The 20,394-nt window shown below is 39.5% G+C and overlaps 1 protein-coding gene across 14 annotated transcripts in view; it reads left to right on the top strand.

The window, feature by feature from the left end:
* The window catches only part of LOC132616854 (uncharacterized), a 31,468-nt gene that overhangs the window by 463 nt on the left and 10,611 nt on the right, over nt 1-20,394 (top strand). The window contains exons 1-11 of one of the 14 annotated variants that reach the window (XM_060331589.1): nt 33-215; nt 1,206-1,324; nt 4,748-4,793; nt 7,049-7,121; nt 7,216-7,273; nt 9,967-10,062; nt 10,398-10,515; nt 10,583-10,849; nt 11,154-11,255; nt 11,404-11,758; nt 11,854-11,967. In XM_060331589.1, coding sequence (XP_060187572.1) covers nt 1,266-1,324; nt 4,748-4,793; nt 7,049-7,121; nt 7,216-7,273; nt 9,967-10,062; nt 10,398-10,515; nt 10,583-10,849; nt 11,154-11,255; nt 11,404-11,758; nt 11,854-11,967 — 1,288 coding nt within the window. In that variant the 5' untranslated portion in view covers nt 33-215; nt 1,206-1,265. The other 13 variants (XM_060331588.1, XM_060331587.1, XM_060331593.1 and 10 more) reach the window with 13 other exon arrangements.

Here is a 20,394-nt window from a genome sequence, read left to right as displayed (position 1 = left end):
ACCACTATTTTCTTAGCGGGCATTTGGATTTTGGACATAAAAAATGTGAAATTTGAAAAAGTTGAAAAATGATATTTGAAAAATGGAGTTACGGGAAACAAGTCAACAACCTCTCTGTCCCACACAAAGTTAGGGTTAAGGATTGCGGTATATGCTACCTTTTTCGGATCCCACTTGTGAGATTACACTCTTTGGAGTGACAGATGTGAAAACAGGTATTTGGAGTTGTTCGAATTCCAATATTGCGAAATTCAACTTCAAGTTGAATTCTAGAAAATTATAAAAATTCTAGGATGTCCAAACATGATTCCGGAAAAAAGTGAAAGTTTTCCATGGCCAAACGGGCCCTTAATATTAGTGGTGTCCAAGCTAGCTTGAGGCACTGCTTACTTTTACCTTCTACTAGCATGGGTACCAGTTAAACTTTATCCAGATGATAATAATTGTCCTGGTGTCCTTCTGCTGGGATTCCAACTTTGGTTATTCCAACTCTTGGACTGTTAGGCTCATTGGCAGAGCTAAGGGCGCAAGGGGTTCATCCGGATTCCCTTTGCTGAAAAATTACAAGATATTTTCAAGGTCAATTTTTTTTTTATGTATATTCATGTGTATACTTCTTTATATTTTGTAAGCCCTTTGTGAAAATCCCGGTTTCGTCACTGGAACTTAGGCTATCCTCTTGGCCTTGGGTCCTCAATCACTATTTTAATGTTTACTTTCGCTATTAATAATATCTATATTATATAAGTCAAATTAACTTCTTAAACATTGTCTATCAAGTAATATTACATAAAACGGAACGGAGGGAGTATTACAATGCTTCATGTATTTGTGCATTACATAATTTTTGATGCTATACTTCTTGTCACATGACTTGGAAATATATTTTGCCGTTTGTCTCGTCTAATTAGTTGATTCACAATTGCTGCAAGACCAATAGTTAAGTCAAGATGATATCTTTGCTGGATCATATCAGTATTTTAGTCTCACCTAGATAAGCATCAGAAAGAGTTTCTGAGGAGAGATGCTTGCTAGTGTTCTAGTGCTGATTCATTATTGACCAGTGTTTTAATTACATACTTAATGATACTTAATGATGTAATTTTTTCTGCACTCTGATGCAAAATTGAAGAGATTGTATATTCTACTTTATTTTATTTCTACTTGATTTGTGCATTAGTCTGAAATCTTACTTGGCTAAACAGGACGGACAGTATCTTCGGCCATCAGATCCAGCCTATGAGCAAGTACTGGATTCATTAGCTATGATTGCTCGACACACGCCTGGTCCTCTTCTAGAGGCTCTTCTCAGATGGAGAGAAAGGTACATATTTTTAACTGTAATTTGTCTCAAAGCGTGCCCACGTGGTTGTCATTTCTGTTTCAAGTTGATATACATTTTTAGTCATGCACTCGGAATTCATGCTAATTCATTACACTTGCGCTGGCACACTTATGTATGTCTGTTTTTATCATTGCATCCTCTGTCCAACATGCCAATAGCTACTTATCTATTTGGAAGAATTCACATCTCACAGCTTGATAGATTGAGTCATTGTGTGTTAATGATACAACTCGAACCCTGTCTATAGAGTGCCAGTACCATGCAACTGCTTCTACCCATAGTTAGCATGTATCTCCCTCGGTCATACTTTAGTATCACATCCCCCACCCCACCCCAACGCCGTCTCCTGTCCGCTTTCTTGGAACTAATTGATAGGAACCTAGTGGATAAATCAGAAATACAGAAAGCAAAGCAACAATTGAACTAGAGAATGCTATTGCATTGTAAGGTCTCATTATGTAGTTTCATTTCTGCTACCTCTATTGAGATTTGAGATCAATTGAGAAGCAAAAGTGTGGAGAAAATTGCCACTTAAGCAATTGCAATTCTTACCTCTGTTCTTGAAACTATCTTTGTCAATTTGGGCCTGCACATGCCATTTTTCCTTGAGGTGAATATTCATGGGGAGATGTCATGTACAGAACTACAGTAGGCCTAATAATGGATTTTTAAATGCTTTTCTTGAGAAACCTTTTATCCGTCAATAATTATTGTTACCTTTTTATTTTTACTTTTTATGTTGAGAAGTTCTCAAAATGTTTGGCACTGATCTAACTTTGTGAAAAAGATACCGATCTCAAATTCCACAGAGTGTAAAAAGACGTGATTGAGAACAACTCTTGTCACGCCACCTTCTAAGAAGATGAAGTATTGAGAGGGGGAGGACATATTTTTGATAGAAAAAATTACTAGAGGGAAGCAATCATTTCAACAGTTCCCTCAAACTTTAGTTTCCGCCATCGCTACTTTGAATTGATCCCAACACCAGTTGAGATCTTTTTAGATATTGAATCCTTGACAGGAAAGATAGATCATTGAAGATTTTTGACGAGGAAAAAGTCTTTTTTGTATTTCTATGTGGCTTTACATTCCATGAACAGGGTTATACAAAGAGTCATATGACTAATGTAGGAAAGATAATTTATTACTACTAATAACAATGACAACTATGCCTCAGTTGCAAACAAGTTAGGGTCGGCTATATGAATTCCTACTTCTTCAGTTAAGCTCATTTCATATCATCATCGTACTAAATAGAATAAAAGTGAAAAGTAAGTTAATATATAATAATTATACTTACAATTATAATTATTTCTCTAACAAGTCTAAAACCTATCCTCAACTAGCAGCTATCACCTATATGGATCTTTTTCTTCCATTGTGCCCTATCCTTAGCTAACGCTGCATTAATACCAAGCATTTGTATAATAATTTAATCTCCTAGAATCAATGATCAGGGAAGAACTCGATTTTACAGTTTAGAGCTTTGGTGATGGAACTAACGCATAACATGTTAATAAGTCACAAGGACATAAAGAACAGATAATAGTTTAATATTAGGAGCACGACGACTGAACCTATCTCAGAGACAGGGGTTAAAGAACCATTGGCTATTAAGAAATTATCCATTTTGAGACGTGGGGAAAAGTTTTAAAAGCCTTGAAGAGTCTGTCATGTGCCTATTTGCACAGGATCAATAATCCAAGAATTAAGATCAGTAGTAAAGACAGTACCTGGTTGCACATAATTGGAAGTGGTAACATTAGAGGAGTTAAGTTTGGTTTGGAGACAATGACGATGGTGAATTTCATTTGAGACAGTTTCTCTAGAGATTGTTTCCTATTATGTCTCCACATTTTCTGTCATATTTGCTTGAGCCTTTGATGGACTAACTCATTTTCTCCCACGATCTCTGGTTGGTCTACCATGTAGCTTCCAACATGCCTCCTTTGTATGCCTTGGTTTCCCACAATAATCACGTTGCAAGTGATTGCCTTTGTTTGTTCATGGGAGACAGTTAACCCAGACTTCTTGGTTGGTGTTAGATAAAGCATGACATCCCGTCGACTCTCTTCCTGATGGATATAAGAGTATGCATCCTTTGTATGCCTTGGTTTCCCACAATAATCATGTTGCAAGTGATCTATCAGAAGTGATTGCCTTTGTTTGTTCATGGGAGACAGTTAGCCCATACTTCTTGGTTGGTGTTGGATAAAGCATGACATCCCGTCGACTCTCTTCCTGTTGGATATAAGCGTGTGCATCCTCAAGACATGAAAAATCTTTAACCAAGAACTTGAACCCTGATTTGATCATACTCTTGGTTTAAACCGCCCAAAAAAATTATGTACTTGCTCTTTTTCAACCAATTTTTGAAATAAGACTGCATCCTCAGTACGTTTTGCCTGTACTTAGAGGTCCTTATAGTAGTCTATCTCCTGCCAGAACCCACTTAGTTCAGAATAATAAGCAATAATGGTCAACTCACCTTGCTTTGTTCCATGTATTCTTTTCAGAAGTTCAATGATCTACACATCATTTTCCTTGCGAGAATAAGTCCAGTTAGGTGAATTCCAGATTTTTTCAGCAGTGTCAAACGATAGATACTATTTTTTTTTGAACAGTATAGATACTATTTGGAAATTTGAGAGTGCGTGGTAGCCAAAAATCATGTCGTAATAAGACAATTATCAGAATCCCATTGACCAAAAGCAGCATCAGACACATCAGGCTGTTTTTTTCTCTAGTAATATAACCAAACAATGTTCTAGGTTTCATAAAAAAAAAGCCCTGGACCAAGCAAGATACATACCAGCCTCATCCAGTTCCACAACACTGATTTGTGAAAGAGAGTTACAGTACTATCTACTGCCTCTATGTTCCCCATAGTTTGACATAATAATAATTATCCAAAAAAAGTGTGAGAGAAGAGTGACCTGACTAGAGAAAGGGTCTGATACGTCGGAACCATACCTTTGGTTCTCGGAAATTGTTGGAATTTGGATGGGTAGGCTCAGAATAGGCCCGCGAATCCCACAATTAAGCTAGAGAAAAAGATCTCCTGGAATCAAGCTAATCAACAATCACTTAATTTACTATATTTTCTTCTCCTGTGACCAGCTTCATTCCACGTTGTAGCTGCTTCTCCCTTTTCATTGATCAGAAAAGTTACCACTTCAACTTTTTTCAAAATTTTTGAAGTTTCTTTTCAGTTGATGTTGTGGGTGACATACTTTTTCCGAAGAATCTAACTCAGAAGAAATTTTTCATAACAGAATTTTTCAGCTTTATATTCTTTCCTTGTTCAATACCGTCATAAAACTAGTTATATCAAGGTTATTAGCTTATTAAAATTATCTAATTAATGTTGTATTCTTACCATGATTCTTATATTGGTTATAGCGAATCTCCCAAAGGTGCAAATGACGCATCAACATTTCAGAGAAAGGTTTGTTTATCTACTAACTCTTGTAGATTATTCATCTACCCATACTGACAAATGCTTTTGCATTCAAGTTCTGATATGTTGTTCTTTATATGCTCTTCCAATTTCCTGTCATAAAATAAGTTGCATGAAAATGAACGCTACATAGTTAATTGAATAAAAAAAGATTAAAAGACCATTCTATCAGATTGGCAGATTGGTAATACATTTGTGTCATAATTCTTTAATAATACTGTATTCCAGGTCTTTTCCCTTTTGAACTTGGTCTTACATATCTATGTAAAACAAAGCTTAAGGAAGAAACTTATGGGTGCAGCTACAAAAGATGGTTAGAAATAAAGAAAGTGCGATTCTGTGACTATTTATGAAAAGATCACTACTATTTATTGGCTCGAACTTATTCTGGGGAGCAAGTCACCACAAGTATTTATGATTTGACATCCTCTGACATTTATTATGCTTTGATGCTGGCTAACTTCCTTTGTCAGAGTTATTGTGTATGAATACCATTTTCTTCATTCGATTAGCTGTATCAAACTGAGAGCACCACATTTTATTGATCGCTCATCATTATAAATTTTTTGGATGAAAAAGGAAAAATTGACCATCAATCTGCAAACTTAAAGTGTGTGAAGAATACAGTTATTTTGATATAGTTCTCCAATCTATTTGCACAGTGCTTAATGGATAACCATAGTAATCTCTATGACACAAGATTCTTAATTAGAATATATTCTTCTCCAAAAACTTTCACGTTCATTCAAGACAAATTGTAAAGTAACCCAAACTTGCATCACTGTTTCAGCCTTTTTTCTCTTAGTTGTTAAAACTATGTCAGTAACCTATCCATTCAATGTATCAGCTAACAATACATGCAACCTGACCCATTGTTATGACACAATCTACACACAGCTCTCTGTTCATCAATCACTTAGATATGTTTACATTCAACAGAAGTCTTATACCTGCAGGCTTGAGATTGTTAATAAGTAATTGTTTTATGATTTTTTCAGCTGAATAGGATCCCCATCCTTATACCTTTATAGGAACTTAGCTTTTGTTAGTTTAGTGCACCTTCACGACTCAAGAAGGGGGGTGAATTGGGGCATACCAAATTTTCGTCTCCTCCTAAAATTTGCCTACTTCTACCGACAAACCTGGTTCTTATGAGTATTTAGTTTAGAAAACTTAAAACTGTAAAGTGCGGAATAGTAATGAACACAGGATTTAACTTAGAAAACCACTCACTCAAAAGGTGTAAAAACCACGACCTACTCCTGCAGGATTTAATGAGCCAAAACTCAGATTACTACTCCTGCAATCGAAGACCTAACTCTAAGCTTCAATTCCAACAGTCACCCAACTGTTATACTCCCTTCAAGTCAGCAAATGGTCGCAACTTGAGAACCTATGACAACTGAAATAGGACTGGACTCAATGAATCAAAACAGTGATACAAGGACCAATGTCTTCAGCCTGGTTCGTTACACACTCTCATATGAGCAACCTTTGAACTCTCAAAAAATGAATTGCTTGAATGCTCTGAACTGCTTGCACGATCTCTTAATAATCTGCAAAATAGTACACACAATATATACCAATCTCGTTAGTAAGCATTCAAGTAAGGGAACCAATGAATCCGGAGTTCTCTTCAAAGGAGAAATCCTAGAAAGGAAACCAAATCAATCGGATTCTTTTTTCAGGAAGGATTTGTAGGCCACGTCTTACCAAAAATAACCACACGGTCGGCCGTACTTAGAATCCTTTTACAACTCAATTAGTTAGGAAAATCTTGTATTATAATCCCGAAATATTGCAGGAATAAAATGAAGATACACACAGATATGTTTTATAAAATATCTCAGCACAAGGTGTGCTTCGCAACACACTACATATGAGTCCTAAGGACTTAGTTCTCAGTACACATATCACTATCAACACAAAGCACATTGTGTTTGTTAAACGTCAAAATGCATCAATACTCAATAACTTCTCGGGTTTACATACTTATGGTTATTGGGTTCGCTACAGGATGTTTGGAGAAAATTACATAGAAGACAATTCACTTATGAGAAATAGACTCAAAAGTTTCAACTTTATCCCTTATTTGGAAGTAACATAGCTAGGGAAATTAATATGTATTGTTCTATATTTTGGTCAACTATTCATGTTTTTACCTGAACTGTATCATATAATAAATTCTCGTAGATTTGTAAATTTCTGTTGGTAGCATCTGACTTGCTTCTTGGATGGTTTAGCTTGCTGTGGAATGCATCTTTTGCTCTGCGTGTATTCGGTTCGTTGAGTGTTGTCCACAAGAAGGACTTACAGGTACATTTGTAAACTTAATGTCATCAAGAAATATTCCTTTCCCTAGGGAACTAGTCAAATTCTATTAAGTTTAATGCGCGTTTCCATAATGCAGAGAAGCTCTGGATTGGGCTTGAAAATTTTGTTTTCGATTGGCTAATAAATGCAGACAGGTAATAACTTGTCAAGCTAATTCATAAATTCTCGATACTCTACTTCCTTTTCACTTTTTCCAGAATGAAAGCTATAAGTACTCACAGCTGTTCTGCTCCACTTTACATCATTTGTTTGTCCGTATTTTGTTTTTTCCCTCTATGCTAGAATCACAGATCTTATCTTGGTATTCCTATTATTTTCCTCCGGTATGCCTAATATTTCAATTTGAAATTTATGCATGTCTACAATGACATGTTCAGATAGGAAGTACATTGTTCAAACCTCGTTGTTACCTCACCTCTAACTTCCAAGTAACACAATTCTTAATTAATTTTATGTGCATAAAAAGTTCTGTGGAACTGGGCCCTAGCTTTTTGAGAGGGCATGCCTCTCAAAAGGTTTAGTTTTTGTTCCAGCATAGTGTAAGTGGGGGAAGTGGACGCAGGTGTGAAGTTACCTTCATCTTTTATGGATAGATGTTTTTGGCCTAAACTAGATGACTCCAGTCTTGTAGGCTTGTGATGCTATGGCGAGATCAGGTTTTTATACCTTTTTCAAGCATTATAACTTTGTTCTCTATAAATATGCTTTTATTGTCATTGCTAAGGTGAGGGAGAGGAAGGACTGTGATCTGGGTCAAGTCAAGTGTATTAAAGCCGAGGGAGGCAGGATGTTGGTGGAAGATGCTCATATTAGACGAAGATAGCAAACGTACTTCCATAGACTCTTGAACGAAGAGGGGGACAGGAACATCGTTCTAGGTGAATTGGAGCACTCCGAGAGTTGCCGTGATTTTGGGTACTGTAGGCGAGTTAAGGTTGAGGAGGTGGAGGGGGTTATGCGTAAGATGAGTAGGGGAAGAGCGACCGGGCTGGACGAAATCCCGGTGGAGTTTTGGAAGAATGTGGGGCGGGAAGGCTTGGAGTGGCTTACTCAGTTGTTTAATGTCATTTTTAGGACGTCTAAGATGCCCGAAGAATGGACGTGGAGTACGATGATTCCATTGCACAAGAACAAGGGGGATATCTAGAATTGCAACAACCATAGAGGTATCAAGCTGTTGAGCCATACGATGAAAGTCTAAGAGAGAGTGGTGGAAGTGTGGATGAGGAGGAAGGTGTCTATTTCGAAGAACTAGTTCGGGTTCATGCCAGGGCGATCGACTATAGAAGCCATTCACCTTGTGAGAAGGTTGGTGGAGCAGTATAGGGAGAGGAAGAGGGATCTGCATATGGTGTTTGTTGACCTAGAGAAGGCATATGACAAAGTCCGGAGGTTCTATGGAGATGCTTGGAAGCTAGAGGTGTCCTTGTAGCATACATTAGAGTGATTAAGGACATGTACGATGGAGCAATGACCCGGGTAAGGACAGTGGGCGGTGACTCAGAGCCCTTCTCAGTCATGATGGGTCTGCACCAGGGATCTGCGCTTAGCCCATTTTTTTTTTGCCTTGGCGATGGACGTCTTGACACGTCACATTCAAGGGGAGGTGCCATGGTGCATGCTATTCGCAGACGACACAGTTCTGATTGATGAGACGCGAGGCGGTGTTAACACGAAGCTGGAGGTGTGGAGACAGACCCTGGAGTCTAAAGGTTTCAAGCTGAGTAGGACTAAGACTGAATACTTGGAGTGCAAGTTCAGTGGTGTGACCCAAGAAGCGGACGACGACGTGAGGCTTGATACCTAAGTCATCTCCAAGAGGGGAAGTTTCAAGTACCTGGGGTTAGTTATCCAAGGCAATGGGGAGATCGACGAGGATTTCACACGTCGTATTGGAGCGGGATGGATGAAATGGAGGCTCGCTTCCGGGGTTTTGTGTGATAAGATGGTACCGTCAAGACTTAAAAGCAAGTTCTATAGAGTGGTGGTTAGACCGACTATGTTGTATGGGGCGGAGTGTTGGCCGGTTAAGAAAGTTCATGTTTAGAAGATGAAGGTAGCGGAAATAAGGATGCTGAGATGGATGTGTGAGCATACCAAGAGAGATAATATTAGAAATGAAGTGATTCGGGATAAGGTAGGAGTGGCCCCTGTAGAGGACAAGATGCGGGAAGGGAGATTGAGATGGTTTGGACACGTGCAGAGGAGATCCACTGATGCTTCTGTGAGGAGGTGTGAGAGGTTGGCCGTGGTTGGGTTGAGAAGAGGGAGAGGTAGGCCTAAGAAGTCTCGAGGAGAGGTGATTAGGCAGGATATGACGCAGCTTCAGCTTACCGAGGACTTGGCCCTTGGTAGGAGGGTGTGGAGATCGACTATCAGGGTAGAGGTTAATAGGTTGCGCACAAATTTCTTTTCCGTACTAGTATTAGTATCTTTGTTATGTCTGCTATTATTAGATCCCTAGTACTGATTGGTTCTTTCACTCTGTTATCTTATTTTGCTGCTATTACTGATTATTATTAATGTCTATTAGTACTGATGCTTTTTCATCTCTCTTTTTCTTCTCTCCTTTCTTTTCTCCTTGAGCTGGGGGTCTATCGGAAACAGCCTCTCTACCCGTCACAAGGTAGGGTAAGGTTTGCGTACACTCTACCCTCCACAGACCCCACCGACTGGGATTTTACTGGGTATATTGTTGTTGCAATGGTCAAGAGAGATTATCTGATCGACCTCGACTTATTCTCATTCTTGAGTCAGATGTTAGGATTATGGAAATAAAGCTATTGACCTTGAAGTTTATTGGTAGTGCAACATTTTATTATTGCAGGGTTGTTAGCCAGGTTGATTACCCTTCACTGGTTGATTTACGGGGGCTTCTTCTGGACTTGGTTGCCCAACTCCTTGGTGCCCTATCGAGGATCAGGTAAGTAAATGGTACTCCAACCTTTTTAGTCCAATTTTCAAACTCACTCACTCGATCCCAACTTGATTGGAAATATTTTTAACGAGGATGGAGTAAAAATGGTGATGAAGATAGAAGAAGAAATGATGCCTCTGCAAAACTTACCCTGATTGTGTTTCAAGTGAAAAAATTACAAGTTTCATGAGAGTTGTATGTGAGCGGTAAAACCTGACCCTATATACATCATAGGGTTTGCGTACTTCACTTCACAAATGATTTTGATCAGTGAGAATGTCAAGTTCAGCCTCGTGTTTCATTATTGTGAGTGTTTACGCTTCTCCTCTCTCTGTCATCAGATTTAGTTCAGTGACAGAACGCTTCTTCATGGAACTCAACACGCGCCGGATAGATACTAGTGTTGCTAGAAGTGAAACACTTAGTATTATAAATGGAATGCGCTACTTGAAGCTCGGGGTATGTGTTATTTCACTTTACTGAATATATATGCGTTGAGGTACTATAACAATAAAGATATTTCCAGGTAAAGACAGAGGGTGGACTGAATGCTTCCGCTTCCTTTGTGGCTAAGGCTAACCCACTTAATCGTGCTCCACATAAACGAAAAAGCGAACTTCATCATGCCTTATGCAATATGTTATCAAACATCTTAGCACCTCTTGCAGACAGTGGAAAAGGTCAATGGCCTCCTTCATTCATAGACCCTGCACTAACTTTATGGTATGAAGCTGTGGCACGAACAAGGGTGCAGCTCATACATTGGATGGAAAAGCAAAGCAAACATATTGCTGTAAGCATCTTAAAAAAAAATCATTTAGAGAACTTCCACCTGTCTTACTCTGGTGTTTTTCCATCTAAGATGAAAAATAGATGAGGTGAAAAGCAGATCAAGTAAACCTATGGAAAAATCTCAAAAATTTTAGCGGGACAACTTTAATGTTTCCTAACATTTTGTCCAAGTTGCTTCTTTCTCATTCTGTTGTCCATAGTGTGTGCTGTATTCTTCACTTTTTTGTTTCTCAACAACTTTAATATTTTCTGGTTGCTTCTTTCTCATTCTGTTTTCTCTAATTTGTATATGTTTTGCAACCCAGGTTGGCTATCCTTTAGTTACACTTCTCCTGTGTCTTGGTGATCCGCTTTTTTTCCTCAGTAACTTTGGTCCTCATATGGAGCAACTCTATAAGCATTTGAGGGTAAGCTGTGCAACTTTAGGAACAAAGTAAAACTTCACTGTAGATGCTTCTCACTTTCACTTTTCCATCAACTGAGTCATGTATCTACTTATGCAGTTGGTATGGGTAAGATCATTGAAAGAATAATATAACATTGATCTTTCTGTAGGACAAGGGCCACCGATTCATGGCCTTAGACTGTTTACACCGCGTCCTAAGATTTTACCTGAGTGTTCATGGTGATTCCCAGCCTCCAAATCGTGTATGGGATTACCTAGACAGTGTGTCTTCACAACTCCTTACAGTTCTCAGGAAAGGCATGCTTACACAGGATGTGCAAGATAAACTGGTAGAATTCTGTGTGACCATTGCTGAACACAACATTGATTTTGCTATGAACCATACGATCTTGGAATTGCTGAAGCAAGATAGTCCCAGTGAAGCCAAAGTTATTGGTCTTCGTGCTTTGCTTGCCATTGTCATGTCTCCTACCAGCCAGCATGTTGGGTTGGAAATTCTTCATGGTAATTATAATGTTCTTAGTTTCTTGTTATTCTTTATTCATTGTTTTGATCTTGTTATTCTGGAGTCATCATTTTGTTATGACATAAATTGACAGCTCGTGGTATTGGCCACTACATCCCAAAAGTGAAGGCTGCAATTGAGTCAATTTTGAGATCTTGTCACAAGACCTGCAGCCAGGCTCTTCTTACTTCCTCAAGGGCCACCATAGGTAATCATCTTAAATATGATATTTTATGTTCTTGAACCTTTATATGAGGCAACTTGCATGTGTGTGTATGGTCGGGTTGGTTGCTTGGTTTTGTGAATTTCTCGGAATTTAATCTAACTTTGTAATTTTTGGTTTATTTACAATCCTCTTGAGATTCTTTCATCACTGTTCGGAAGGTATTGTATGTGGGTCAGCTGTTATATTCACAATAGACCTGTAGAGACATACATATATGAGCCCACATACATAGACTTAAGTTGGTCAAGCCTTGTCAATTTCTTTGTTTGCTTGTTTGTTTCATGTATTAAAAATATGCCATTTGAATTATGAATGACTGAAGTATATGTAGATTTTTGCAACTAATATACACCAACCATTGCCTCTGTAATTCTCACACAGGTAGAACTCTGATTTGGACTGTGCTCAATATGATTTTGTGACTAAGATGTCTTCTTGTGGGCAATGCATATACAAGAAACATAGTTTTGGTTGAATATATGTCTCTTTATTTCTCTGTGATATGAATGATAACATATTGTGACTGATGTGCTTGAGACAAGACCAAGTGACCTTGTTACAATATCTGGAAATTGGATAGGGCCAATGCTCCCTTTCCCCTTGGTTTTGGTCTGAAGCCCTGCTGCATCCTACTAGCTATGCCATGCGATTTCCTCTCCTTGCAAACAAGAAGGCAGGTCCTGGATTTGTTAACCTGGTTTCCAGGTCTTCCTCTTTTAACAATTCTCACCAAATGTAATTATCAACAACAACAACAACAACAACAACATACCCAATGTATTCCCATAAGTGGGGTCTGGGGAGGGTAGAGTTTACGTAGTCCTTACCCCTATTTTGGCAGATAAAGAGACCCCCAGCTCAATTAAAGCAGAAACAAAGCAAATATGAAAACTTGCGCGGTAACAACAACAGGATAGTAAGAAAACTGAAGCATAAGAGACAACTAGTAGTAATAGAAAACTAAGGGCCCGTTTGGCCATGAATTTTTTTTCACTTTTTCCCGGAAAACGTTTAAACTTTATTTGGAAATCAACGTGTGGCCATGGAAATTCCAAATACAACTTGAAGTTGTATTTGGAATTTAAACACCAAAAAACTTGTTTTCACTTTTTTCACTTTCAATACATTCAAACAACCAAATATTCATTGCAAAAACTATAACCAAACACAACTCCATCTTCAAGTCCAACTTCAACTCCAACTCCAAAATACCAAATAAAGTGAAAAATATTCGGTTTTCATGGCCAAACGCCTACTAAGAATAGGGAATACTAGGATACTAAAATAATCAAAATGATGGAAATAATACTAATCCTACTAGTAAGGAAAAGCAAAACGCGTATCGACTCACTACTAGCCTTCTACCCTAATTCTCGACCTCCACACCCTTCTATATAGGGTCATGTTCTCGGTAAGTTGAAGACTTTCCATGTCCTGCCTGATCACCTCCCCCCCGATACTTCTTAGGCCTACCTCTACCTCTCCTCCATCCTTCCATCGCTAGCCTTTAACCTCCTCACCGGCGCATCAGTGTCTCTCCTCTAGACTTGGACGAACCACCTTAGTCTCGCCTCCCGCATCTTGTCCGCCACGGGGGCCACTCCCACCTTATCCCCAATATCTTCATTTCTGACTGTATCTCTCCCATTAAGCCCACACATCCATCTCAACATCCTCATTTCCGCAACTGTCATCTTCTGGACATGAGAGTTCTTGACTGACCAACACTCCGCCCCATACAACAGTGCCGGTCTAACCACTACTCTGTAGAACTTATCTTTAAGTCTTGGTGGCACCTTCTTATCACATAGGACACCAGAAGCGAGCCTCCATCTCAACCACCCCTCTCCGATACGATGGGTGGCATCCTCGTCAATCTCCTCATTACCTTGATAGCCCCAAGGTACTTGAAACTCCCTCTTATTGGGATGACTTGTGAGTCCAGCCTCACTTCCACGTCCGCTTCACTCGTCACCAAATATAATTATCAATTAATTTTTTTTTATGGTGAGCAAAAATATGATTTCTTATTTGTTTTCGTCATATAACAATTCTAACAAAGATAATTAGCAAAAAAAGAAAATGCTGAGCAAAGATATGATTTCTTATTTTAGGTTGTCCGTAGTAGAATATGAGGTTCACAGGAGAATAGTTAAATTGACTTTCATTTAGGAAGTCTCTCTCTCTCTCTCTCTCTCTCTTCTCTTTCTTTGGTGTGACTGTTTCTTCTATCACTCTTTTAGTGTGAAGTGTCAGCTTCGAGGCATTGTGCATATTTTGATTTTTGTACTCTAAAAAACACAAGAATTTAAAGTATGAAAAATATATTCCGATAAAAAAAAAATTGAAAAGAATATTGATCTCAAAGCAATATGTCCAACGATATATATAAATATCTTGGAACAATAACATTGTAAATAGCGACATACTAGCCACCAAATTAAGGTGGAAGCAAAGAAGGTGGCGTATGCGAAGTTGGTAGACAGCAAAGACGATGAGGAGTAGCGGACGAATAGGGAAAGGTATAAGATTGCGAGAAAGGAAGCGAAGTTGGCAGTTTCAGCGGCAAAAATGGCAGCTTTGGAACGCCTATATGCAAAATTAGAGGACAAAGGTGGGGATAAGAAGTTATTCAGGCTAGCCAAGGCGAGGGAGAGGAAGGCATAGGGCCTGGATCAAGTAAAGTGCGTCAAGGACGAGGATGGCAAAGTATTGGTGGAGGAAGCTCCCATTAGAAGGAGATGGCAGTCATACTTCCATAAACTCTTGAACGAGGAAGGTGACACATACATTGTGTTGGGAGATTGGAGTACTCTGAGAGGCGTCGCGATTTTGGGTATTGTAGGAGTATAAAGGTGGAGGAGGTTAAGGGTGCTATTCGTAGGATGCGCCGGGGAAGAGCAATCGGGCCTGGCGAGATCCTTAAGGAGTTTTGGAAGAGGGCAGGTTTGGAGTGGTTGACTGGATTGTTTAATGTTATTTTTAAGACGATGAAGATGCCCGAGGAATGGAGGTGGAGTATGATGGTTCCTTTGTACAAGAACAAGGGTGATATTCAAAGTTGCAACAACTATAGAGGGATCAAGCTGCTAAGCTACACTATGAAAGTATGGGAAAGGGTGGTGGAGATGAGGGTGAGAAGAGGCATGTCCATTTCAGAGAACCAGTTCGGATTCATGCTGAGACGTTCGACTACAGAAGCCATTCATCTTGTGAGGAGATTGGTGGAGCAGTATAGGGAGTGGAAGAGGGACTTACACATGGTTTTCATCGACCTAGAAGAGGCTTACGACAAATTGCCAAGAGAGGTTTTATGGAGATGCTTGGAGGCTAGAGGTGTACCCGTAGCGTACATTAGGGCGATCAAGGACATGTATGAGGGAGCCAAGACCAGGGTAAGGACAGTAGGAGCACTGGGAGGAGACTCGGAGCACTTCCCAGTGGAGATGGGGTTGCACCAGGGATCAGCTGTTAGCCCATTTTTATTTGCCTTGGTGATGGATGGTTTGACGCGGCAAATTCAAGGTAAGGTGCCATGGTGTATGTTATTCGCGGATGACATAGTCTTGATTGACGAGACATGCAGGACGCAGCGAAGTGAACGCTAAGCTGGAGGTTTGGAGACAAACTATGAAATCTAAAGGGTTCAAGTTGAGTAGGACCAAGACAGAGTACATGGAGTGCAAGTTCAGTGATGTGACACATGAGGTTGGCGTGGAAGTGAGGCTTGGTACCCAGGCCATCCAAAAGAAAGGGAGTTTCAAATATCTTGGGTCTATTATACAAGGAAACGGGGATATTGACAATGATATCTCATATCGTATTGGTATAGGGTGGATGAAATGGAGGCTCGCTTCAGGAGTGCTGTGTGATAAGAAGGTGCTACCAAAACTTAAAGGCAGGTTCTACAAAGTGGCTGTGAGACCAACTTTGTTGTACGAGGCAGAGTGTTGGTCAGTCAAGAACTCTCACGTCCAAAAGATGAAAGTTGCGGAAATGAGAACATTGCGATGGATGTGTGGGCACACCAGGAGAGATAGTATTAGGAATGAAGATATCTGGGATAAGGTGGGAGTGGCATCAGTGGAGGACAAGACGCGGGAAGCGAGGTTGAGATGGTTTGGGCATGTGAGGAGGAGTCACACAGATGCCCCAGTGCGGAGGTGTGAGAGGTTGGCTATGGACGGTTTCAGAAGGGGTGGAGGTAGGCCGAAGAAGTATTGGGGAGAGGTGCTTAGACAGGACATGGCGTAGTTCCAGCTTACTGAGGACATGGCCTTAGATAGGAGGTTATGGAGGACTCAGATTAGGGTAGAAGGCTAGTATGTAGTCCCAAGTATCCCTTCGTACAAGTAGTCGCAGTTTTGATCTATAGTCTATTGTCCTTTGATTCTTGCTACTATATGTTGTTTCTTGTACTTCGATTATCTTATTTATCTGTGGTAGCTACTGTTTCTTTTTCTCAGACTGCTTTGTCATGACTTTTTCGCTTTCGTTAGTTTCATTTTCATATTGCTTTGAACTGCTTCTGCTTATCTGACTTTTTCTCGTCATGTTTTCCCTTGAGCCGAGGGTCTTTCGGAAACAGCGTCTGCGTACACTTTACCCTCCCAAACCCAACATTGTGGGATTTCACTGGGTATGTTGATGTTGTTGATAATTTTTAATCAAATACTTAAAATAAATTAAGAGTGAAGTGTTTATGGCACACATTGGACATCATAAGGTGCAGATCATTGAAAATGTGCTATTAGAGTGTACTGTTGGACATTCAAGACATAAGATGTGCTCTAGACAGACGTCTCACCTTTCAAGGCATTAGTATCATGTGACTTTTGCCCCTAGGAGCCGACCTCACTCTGCTTAAATTTGCGATCCTTGAAACATTTAAGGGTCTTTTTGTTTGGAGAGAAGTCATGCAGAGATTGTAATGTAGCAATCAGTAATGCATAGATTGTAATGCAGAAATTAGTCATACAAGGATTAGTAATGCACGGATTATATCTTGTTGGATGTTTGTTTTGATATACTCAAAAAGGGTAAAATATGCCCTTGAACTATTAGAATTAGAGCAATTTTACCGTCCGTTTGATTTTGGTCTAAAAAATGTCCTTACCGTTAGTAAAGTGGAGCGCATATGCCCCTCAAACTAACAGAATCCACATTATATATAAACCCACATAATTTATTTTTTTGCTTATTTAGACATCCGGGTGGAAGAAAACCTCCCCCACATAAAATAATATGTTTTAGCTGAGTTGGAAATCCAGATAGAAAAGAAACCTCCTCCATTTTTTCAGACAGGGCTCATCTCCTGTGTCTCTCTAATCTCTATCCATCAATGCTGACGAAAAATCCATAGATGGAACCTACCTCGTGAAAATTCAAACTAGAGGAAACCACCTCCGCCATTGCAATCGCCCAAAAAAACTAAGAGTAACATATTATGAAATGAAACAACTACGAAAATTCAAAGACCTCCATAAACCAACAAGCACCTTTAATATCTTCATAAGCTCTGCAACTGCAAGAAGTAGAGAAGCCAACAAAATCTCTAGATTAAACCAATATGTTACTGCTTTTTTCCACTATTGAGAAACCTCGAAGATTCCAAAGAGGTTTGCAACAAGATGTGGGTAGAAAGATAAGGTCAACCAATCATTCTCGGATGTGAAAATTTATAACCGAGATTGAAATATAATTTTGTAACTCAAATTTGCAATTTGACATTCTATGGAGACTGGAGAGTAGGAGAAAAAGGAAGAACTGCTGCTGCTGAAACCACAGCAGCTGTTGCACCGGCTGATTCCTGAGCAAGCCCAAAAAACGAACTTCCACTTAACGATGATGGCGGTGATAATTGGGGGTTGATGGGATTATTGTTTTTCAATTATAGATTTTGTCAAAGAAAACGGCCTCGAATGGTTGGTGGTCATTGATGAAAGAGAAGAAAGAAGCTCCACCAGTGGTGGAAGAGAAGAACGAAGAGGAGAAGCAACTCTACTGCCACCAGCTCCAACGGCAGCAGAGTCATTCGAGCCGGCTGAGAAAATAGGGTGGATCTTTTGATAGGTTTTAAGAGAGGTGAGATTTTAGGAGAGGTGAGAATTCTGGAAAAAATTTGACTGGAGTCTGTCAGTTTTGAGGGGCATATGTGCTCCACTTTGCTAAGGCAAGGACATTTCGTAGACCAAATTTGAACAGAGGGTAAAATTGCCATATTTCTAATAGTTCAAGGGTATTTTTGGCACTTTTGTTTTTGTTATATTACAAGTTAGTACACAAGGTATAATTTAGAAATTGAGTATACCTTCTAAACAAAATTAAAAGTATTTTTACTCTTATTAGGTTAGTTTTAATCTCTTAGGGGTCGTTTGGTTGGAAATAAGTTATCCCAGGATAACTTATCCCGGGATTAGTTATTCCACCCTCCCACAGGGATAAAATAACACTACAATCCCGGGATAACTAATCCCGGGATTAGTTATACCACCATTTTATCCCAACCAAACGTGGGATAAATTCATCTCAAATATAATTCCGGGATTATTTATCCTTATCTCTTGTACCAAACGAGCCCTTGGTGTTTGTTTAGTCCTTGTAGTACTCATAGCTCTTATTTCAAATTTTGTCTCACATAAAATAATACATATTTCATGCATGACTTATGCAGGTATTATTTATGAGCAAAAGAAAAGTAGCAACCAGAGATTGCATTTATAATGCTGAATTTTTTGTGGAGGTTAAATCTCGTTACTACACAAACGAAACAACCCCTTAATCTATAGGTTCTGTTGAACTTTATGACTACCTCATCTAAAAAGTTCAAGTTATTAGTGGCACATTTACTTCCTTATATAAGACATGTTCTGAAAGAGGGCTTGATGGAAGCTGCTGATATGTTTCCAGGGGCCAACCCCATGTGGAAATGTGCTATCCTTCAGACTCCAATGATTCTGAGCTCCATATTTGGCAATAATTATCTTTTTCCAGTAACCTGCTTCCGGTTGACCATACCTCCACAACCATTTCATTAATAAACTCTGATTATGTAGTTTTAGATTCCTGATGCCTAGTCCACCATTAGCTTTTGGCTGAGTGACTATAGGCCATTTCACCAGAGAGAATTTGTGAGTCTCACTGCTTCCTTCCCATAAGAATCTCCTCCTTAATCTGTTTAATTGTTTTAGGACAGAGACTGGCATAGGAAATAATGACATGATGTAGGTTGGGATGCTGTCAAGCACACTACTAATCAAAGTCAGCCTACCTCCCATAGAGAGGTACTGCATTTGCCATGTTGCAAGCCTTTTCTCCACTCTTTCTATCACACCATTCCATATTCCACTAGATTTGAATTTGGCACCCAGAGGCAGTCCGAGGTAGGTGGTGGGGAAGGAACCAGTTCTGCAACAAAGAATTTCTGCTAATTCATCCAAGTTATGAACCTCGTTGACTGGAAATATAGTACTCTTGAGCATGTTTATGTGCAAGCCTGTTAAAGCTTCATAAAGGAGCAAAATGAGGTTGAGATTGACAACTTGGGATCTTTCAGCACCACAGAATATCAATGTGTCATCTGCATATAGCAGATGTGAGATATTGATTGAGTCATTTGGATTACATCCCACCTGAAAACCTTTTATCCACTGAAGTTCCTTGGCTTTTCCAAGCATCTGAGTGAGACCTTCCATTGCCAGAATGAAAAGAAAAGGGGAAAGAGGATCCCCTTGTCTTAAGCCCTTTCCGGGGGAAAAGAAACCAACCGGACTTCTATTAACCAGCACAGAGTATTTTACGGTTGAAATACAGAATTTTATCCACCTTATCCACCTTTCTCCAAATCCCATCTGTTTTAGGATATCAATGAGGAAGGACCAACTCAATTGGTCAAAAGCTTTTTCAATGTCTAATTTGCATAAAAGACCCAATTCACCACTATTGATTCTCCAGTCAAGAACCTCATTAGCAATCAAGGAAGCATCTGTAATTTGCCTATTCTTGAGGAAAGTACTTTGTTGTTCTGAAATCAGCTTGCTAATGACCCCCTTCAGTCTCTCTGCTAGTGCTTTGGCCACAATCTTGTACACACTTCCTATTAGGCTAATAGGTCTATAGTCCCTGAGCTCTATTGCCCCTTTCTTTTTGGGGATGAGGGCTATGAAAGGAGCATTACAGGACTTCTCCATGTGGCAATTGAGGTGGAAGTGGTTGATAGCCCCCATTAAATCTGATTTGATAAAGTTCCACGCTTTCTGGAAAAAAGCAATGGTAAACCCATCAGGCCCCGGCGCCTTATCAGGAGCACAAAAATTTAGTGTTGCCAAAATTTCTGCCTCTTCAAAAGGTAACTCCAGACCCTCGCTCTCCTCTGCTGTTAGTGAGGTCAGATTCTCAAAAGTTTCTGTT

This window comes from Lycium barbarum, chromosome 11 (assembly GCF_019175385.1).
Source record: "Lycium barbarum isolate Lr01 chromosome 11, ASM1917538v2, whole genome shotgun sequence".
Lineage (NCBI taxonomy): Eukaryota > Viridiplantae > Streptophyta > Magnoliopsida > Solanales > Solanaceae > Lycium > Lycium barbarum.
Note: the sequence above shows the minus strand (reverse complement) of the source record. Positions and strands in the feature narration are given on the sequence as shown.